The 6,715-nt window shown below is 37.2% G+C and overlaps 1 protein-coding gene across 2 annotated transcripts; it reads right to left on the bottom strand.

The window, feature by feature from the left end:
- Positions 1-2,050: 2,050 nt before the first annotated feature.
- Positions 2,051-6,368, bottom strand: LOC110865477 (DNA repair protein recA homolog 3, mitochondrial). Of its 2 annotated transcripts, none has more exons than XM_022114731.2 (8): positions 6,113-6,368; positions 5,734-5,791; positions 4,277-4,494; positions 4,059-4,146; positions 3,391-3,572; positions 3,071-3,217; positions 2,831-2,962; positions 2,051-2,674 (listed from the first exon to the last, which is right to left on the bottom strand). In XM_022114731.2, the coding sequence occupies exons 1-8, from the start codon at positions 6,167-6,169 to the stop codon at positions 2,309-2,311; spliced, it is 1,248 nt and encodes a 415-aa protein (XP_021970423.1). In that variant the 5' UTR covers positions 6,170-6,368; the 3' UTR covers positions 2,051-2,308. The 2 variants fall into 2 exon arrangements, with proteins under 2 accessions (XP_021970423.1, XP_021970424.1); XM_022114732.2 differs by having other exon boundaries at positions 3,400-3,572; positions 6,113-6,366.
- Positions 6,369-6,715: the final 347 nt, after the last annotated feature.

Genomic DNA, 6,715 nt, shown 5'->3' with positions numbered 1-6,715 from the left:
CTACGGAAACCAGGTTCTCTTTCTCTAAAACCGCACGGCCAACAGCCTTGAAATCGAACTTGCATGCATGTTCCTCAGGCATCCGATGCAACCCGCAGAAGCTATGACCACATCTACACCCAAACCCGATCAACCCAACCCGTTTGTTGCAGACCCGGCATCTGTTCTTCTTCTTGACTTCAACAACACTATGATGCTTTTTTCAATGGGATTGTACTATCAGTTACATTAAGGGCAATAACTGTTGGTTTGGATGCCTCCTTCTGAAGCACAACCTTAAAGCAAACAGAACAAAGGTTTCGCTTTGCAAAGTTGGGGTGCTTCTGATCAATCAACGTCCTCCGGCTGCTTCATCGGCATCCTTGTTACATAAAAAATGAACCTGATTTCTTACTTAATAGCTAAAAATCCAAGAGAAAAAACTGGTGACCGTTTTACTCTGTCATAAGATTAAACCTAGGGTAATTATTGGAAATATATATGTAATATGTTATGTTCGTATAAATTAAGTTTGTACATGCATCAGTGTTGATGGCTAGCAAATAAATAACATAAACATAAAGCGTATAAATGTAACTCAGCAGTGAATTACCAATTTCTCAATTATGAGTGTCAATCAATTGAAAGATTAAGATTTAATGTACCCAAACACGACCCATATTATTCCGTTGCTTTCTCTAAAATTTGCCATCCAGTTCTATGACCCCTTATTAAAATACGTCGTAACCTGTACACATTTAACATCAATAATTTTCCTAAGAGAATCCAAAGGCTTTAAACTTTTCAAATCACTTACTACATGATTACAGTTAAATGCATGGTTGGTCCCTATGGTTTGCGAAAATTGCAGACTTGGTCCTAATGGTTTACTAATTACACACTTGGTCACAGTGGTTGCAATTTTTAAACTCGGGTGGTCCTTAACACTAACCTTTGTTAAATTTTCCAGTTAAGTGTCTGTGAAATGACCAAAGTACCCTTAACTAAAACAATATTTAAATATCTATGGTCCATCCTATTTCTTCTTCACCCAAAACTACTACCATTACTACCATGAGCCCTTCGATCAAAAGATGATAAATCAATGCAGGGCACCAAGATCTAACGACATACTATAATCAATGAAGAACATTTTAAAACCCTAAAATCAAGACAGCATGAAGATAACAAAACACTAACAACAATTTCGCATCAACCTTCTAAAATCCACAATGTTAAACAAATCTTTAACAAACAAAAATCATTTCAAAACCCTAAAAAGAAAACAAACCCTAACAGTGAAATCATAAACAGATTGCTTCGATTGAGTCGCCATAGATTGATATGATCTTGTACCCAACACTAGGGTTCTATTGGTACCAAAATCTCGTAGAAAGCCAAGATCTTTTTAAGCCTGTTGGATGGGAAATTAAAGGAACAGATGAAATTGATAAGAGAATTTGAAAGGGTTCTTGAAAGGATGACTAGTAATCTTTGAGCAATAAGGTGGTTGAAGACACAAGCTGATGAACACGACATTGGGGTTCTGATTTATACAAATCTCGTACAGATCCTTACAAACCCTAGATATTATTAGAAAACAGAGACAATCGATGTTGAATTCAAATTGTTGTGTATGCAATTGAAGTGAAGATTGGCTGGGGTGTGTAGAGTTGAGTGTGAATTGTTGACCAGAGATCGGAGGAGACGGCGGGTATGGCCAGAGGCGATGGTGAAGGTGGAGGTGGCGGTGATGGTGGGTTGAAGGTGGTGGTGGGTTAGAGAGAGATGGGGGAGAAGAAGAAGAGGGGTGAGCTCCTCTTTTTTTGTTTTTTTTAATTGTTTAGGGCAATTTAGTCATTTCATTAAGATTTAATTGGAAAATTTAACAAAGGTTAGTGTTAAGGACCACCCGAGTTCAAAAATTGCAACCACTGGGACCAAGTATGTAATTAATAAACCATTAGGACCAAGTCTGCAATTTTCGCAAACCACAGGGACCAACCAGGCATTTAACTCGCATGATTATGAAGAATAATCTAGAATCTGAAGCAACCTGTACCATGAGTCGTACGACACATAACGAAGTTTTTTCAATTAAAACTTCAATATACACGATACATGTTACACCGACCAAAATTCAAAACTAGCATACTTACATGTTATTAGCCGGAATTGGATGCATTTTGGCTCATAACTTAAAGCCACCTTTTAGGCATTTTCCCCTTCCCCATAAGATGCACCATCTCCCTTTTAAAAACTAACGACACCATTTAATCACATTTCGACTCAAAATTAAGAGAGAACAATCAATTTAGTGATTTCCAGTTCACGCTTCCACTGCAGTTGCCTCTTCTTCGGCTGAATCAACAGCAATAGTATCCTCACCATCTGTCGTTTCTACCTTTTTCGGTTCTTCAACAAGCTTTTCCCTTAATTTAGTCTCTAGCTCCTCACGCACGGTTAAATTCTCAGCCAAGTAACGTTTTATAGCATCTTTGCCACAAAACTTCAAGTCTCCCATGCTATAGTATGCTCCTCCGGCTTTCATGATAAATTTGTGTTTAAGCCCTAATTCTATGAGCTCTGATTCACGACATATACCCTTGCCAAATTCCAGTTCAAATTGTGCAGTTCTGTAAGGCGGAGCCAGCTTGTTCTTCATTATTTTGACCAGCACTTGACTTCCTAGTGTCTGTAAGACAAAATAAAATGAATTTTGACCAGAAAAACAAGATTCGTGCTAAAATGCTATAATAGAATTCCGTCTTACAAGGTGTTTGTTATGCGATAATTAAACGATGAATTAAAAACAAAATCAGCTGGAATCAAACTCGGTAAAAAGCAGTACCTCTTCTCCCTTCTTTACAAGTCCTACTCTCCTAATATTTAAGCGGATTGAAGCATAAAACTTCAAAGCATTTCCACCACACGTCACTTCAGAAGGTGCACCAAATCCAAAAGTAGCTAGCTTTGACCTTACCTGAGTAACATGCAAGCAACATCAGTGCAAATCTTGTAACGACAACCCTAAAACACCTCAAGTAAAAAAATAAAATCCAACTCGGCACTCTCAGCCCACAGTTTTTACCTGATTTATGAAAATCAAAATAGTCTGCGACATAGATAGTGAATGGCTCAATTTACGCAGTGCTTGGCTCATAAGCCTAGCTTGCATTGCCATATGTGCATCGCCCATTTCGCCATCTAGTTCGCTTTTAGGCACAAGAGCAGCAACCTGCAGTGAAATAAAACACCATAAGCGAAAAACAGAACAAAAAAAAAAGAGAACGCGTAACCACTTGCATTCATAAAATAGAAAATACGATGGAGCTTGTTAAGAAGAAACAAACGTGTGGCATGGACTGCTAAATATGCAACCAATGATCCTAACAATTTGTAAACAGAGACCTTACTTACACTATCCACAACAACAACATCAACTGAACCGCTCCTGATGATGGTATCTACAAGACTCAAAGCTTGTTCGCCGCAATCTGGTTGTGACAGAAGCAAATCACGAGTGTTCACTCCTATAGCTTCGGCTAATGATGGATCAAGAGCGTGTTCAGCATCAACAAATACACAATAGCCTACAAAAGAAACAGCAGGAAAATTATTTTTTCTGTAAAATACCCAATAGACAAACATTGTATTTAAATGTAACCAAGGTTTAAAATAACGGAAGCGAGTTTTGAGGCGTTTTCCCTTCGCCTCACGAGGCGTAAGCCTCGAGGCCAACCGAGGCGTAAGCCCAAGGCGGAATTAAAAAATAAATATAAAAATTATATATCTTATAAAAATAATAATACTAACTAAATTCATCCTCAAATTCATCAAAATGAACAAAAACACACATAAAAAGACATAAATTGCTTGAAATTGACACAAAAATTCAAAAACAAGTATCAAAAACCACTGAGGCGCACCTGAGGCGCAGCCTTTTTAGCGCCTCAGCCCCTCTGAGGCGCACATACAACATAAACCCCCTGAGGCGCGCCTCAGAATCGTTTTTTGGGTGTTTCGCCTCGAGGCGCACGCCTCAGCCGTTTTTTAAAACTATAAATGTAACAACTAACCTCCTTGCTTCTGTGCTTCAGCAATTACATGCAGAGCAAGAGTTGTCTTTCCCGAAGCTTCTGGACCATATATCTCCACTACACGTCCCTGCGTAAGTGGTAAATTACTAAGTAACAAAAGTATTTCAGTGATTATAAATGTATAATAATGATCATAGTTCAATTAATATGTAAGATTGTGTGCCTAGAAGTATGTATGCAGATATACAACATAATACCTTTGGAAATCCGCCAACTCCTAGTGCTATATCTAACGCAAAAGATCCGGTGGATACTACTGGGACTTGTCTGGGAGAAGCACATTGACCAAGAAACATGATAGAACCCTTTCCATGAGAAGTGTTAATTTGATCAATTGCTTGCTTTAGGGCCAGATCTTTTTTAGACATATTCTCTTCACCTGAATCACTTCCATCAGACTTTGACCTCTTTTTACCTAAAAGTTTGATATACGGTAAGCTCATTTCCAATGAAAAAAGGAGGTAAACAAAGCACATAAAAATTATTCCCTTTCGAGACAAAAAAAAAAATAAGAATTAACTTTTTAACTCTACTGTCAATTACAATTATATGCGCTTAAACATATTACTGTTAACAGCCGAACAACAACAACATAATGAGATTTGGTTGGATTCACTGATCAACCCTTTAACAGAAGACTTAGAACCTATGTTGTCAAAAGCTCAAGGAGCACTCAAGGCGCAAAGGCCTTGACTGGAGCCTAGGCGCAACGCGCAAAAAAAGTGAGGGTTTTTTTAAGTAAGGCGCAATAATAAAAAATATATTTTTATTAAACATAAAAGAATTAATATAAATTCCCAGTTTTGTTACATAAATATACAGTGATTAGGGTTCAGTCTTTTGAAACGCCGTCATACACTGTCATACACTCCAGTACGTGAGAATTAGGGTTACAACTTTTCTAGCTTCAAGGTAAGCTGCTAATCCACAAGTTTGCCAGCTTCAACGTATTTTTCAAGTTGCTAAACCAGGTTTCTATCTACTCCCTCTAACTTTCAATTCCGACCTTTTTTTCCATTTCAGGTCGTTTTTTCCGATTAAGCTCGCCTTGTTGTGCCTGCGCCCAGCTCCAGGCGAGCGCCTGAACGCGCTTATACAAAAAAAGCCCAAATCGTTGCCTAGGTCACCACGAGACGCAATAGCTGCGCTGCGCCTTTGCGCCTAGGCACGCGCCTAGTGCGCTTTTGACAACATAGCTTAAAACAGTGAACAAAAGTTTTGTAGAGTTCAAATTAGCAAGCAAGAAATCAAATATCCATATTGAAACATTACCATCCTTAATTTAATAATAATAAATCCATCTATCTAAGCACAAGTGAAAAACCTCATATTTGTATCATTGTATGGTAAATTAAGACAGGGCATCTGATAATTATGAATCAAGTGCCCAAATCAGCTTTTCTTAAACCAAACTCAGCAGCCATTACTTGCTCATAAAGTAAAGATTCTCTTAAACCAAACTCAGCAACCATTAGAGCATCTCCACCGCTTTGAAGCGGATGGAGTCCAGAATGGACCGATACTCAAAGCCACATACTTATATAAGAAAGACAATATAAATAATAATAAAGACTACTGAGCTGTGAAATGTAGCATACAAATAAAGATACACACAACTAAACAAAACCATAGTCCACCTAAAAATGAGTAATACCTTTGGTGGAGAAACTGCTTATCTGAGACAATAATCCTGGTAAACACCTCTTAGAGTCCTGCACACCAACAACCAAGTAAAATCAATTCAAATGATCAAACCCTACAAAAAAAAAAAAAAAAAAAAAAAAAAAAAAAAAAAAAACATTTTCACTATCAAAATATGCAAACAATTCCTAAATAAATTATATTATTGGAGAAAACATAAGCCCCATCTAAACATCTACACACTGATACCTTTTTTCCCCAATCAAAATGCTTTCTTTTTACAATTTCACCTAATAATTTAAGTTTAATCAAGTAACTATAGCACCAAACAAATAAAAAAGCGATAAAAGTAGATATAAATTGAAGAACAGAGTGTAGAAATGTCTGATGACCTCAAAATGAGATACGGAGCGTTTTAGAATCGATACGTTTCGAAGTAGTCTCGACATTCTTGTATGCTGCGAGTATTTGTGGATGAATCAAAGTAAAGGAAACAGGGTTAATAGGGTTTTCTAGGGTTTAACATAAACCCTAACCAGTTGATTGTTCACCACCGTATTTCGAGAGGTTTGATTTTAGGGTTTAAGGGTCTGCTTTCTCGTTTTTTCCCTCCTTTTGAAGTAGAGGACAAATAGGCTACCAAGTACCAAGTCACCAACCTTGTGTTTGTGTTTTAACTAGAGTTATCCGTCGTGCGTGTTACGAGGCGCTAAACCGAATATTTCTTAGTTTAATAATATGTACGTCTTTATGTCGGTTAGTTATACATGCTACTTATAACACGATATCAAAAATGATACATCAAGTTAACCAATTAAATAAAGAAAAACAGTACCATTATTATGATAAAAAAAAAATAACTAAAACGATGGCAAGCTTGTAATTTAGAATTGGGGGCAAAAGAATAATTTGTCAGGACCAATTAGCGAGTGCTAGGCAGCTGTTTGACACGAATAAAAACAAAGTTGAGTCAACCAAGTAAAATAAAACACTAC

The sequence above is a fragment of the Helianthus annuus genome, chromosome 6 (assembly GCF_002127325.2).
Source record: "Helianthus annuus cultivar XRQ/B chromosome 6, HanXRQr2.0-SUNRISE, whole genome shotgun sequence".
NCBI lineage: Eukaryota > Viridiplantae > Streptophyta > Magnoliopsida > Asterales > Asteraceae > Helianthus > Helianthus annuus.
The sequence above is the reverse complement of the archived record's forward strand: the minus strand, read 5'-3'. Positions and strand labels throughout refer to the sequence as shown.

Coding starts and splice junctions, on each gene's coding strand:
- LOC110865477 (XM_022114731.2), bottom strand. CDS start 6,169: ATGTCGAGACTACTTCGAAACGTATCGATTCTAAAACGCTCCGTATCT. Junction 4,495..5,733: donor AAGCAGTTTCTCCACCAAAG/GTATTACTCATT, acceptor TCAAACTTTTAG/GTAAAAAGAGGTCAAAGTCT. Junction 4,147..4,276: donor GAGTTGGCGGATTTCCAAAG/GTATTATGTTGT, acceptor CCACTTACGCAG/GGACGTGTAGTGGAGATATA.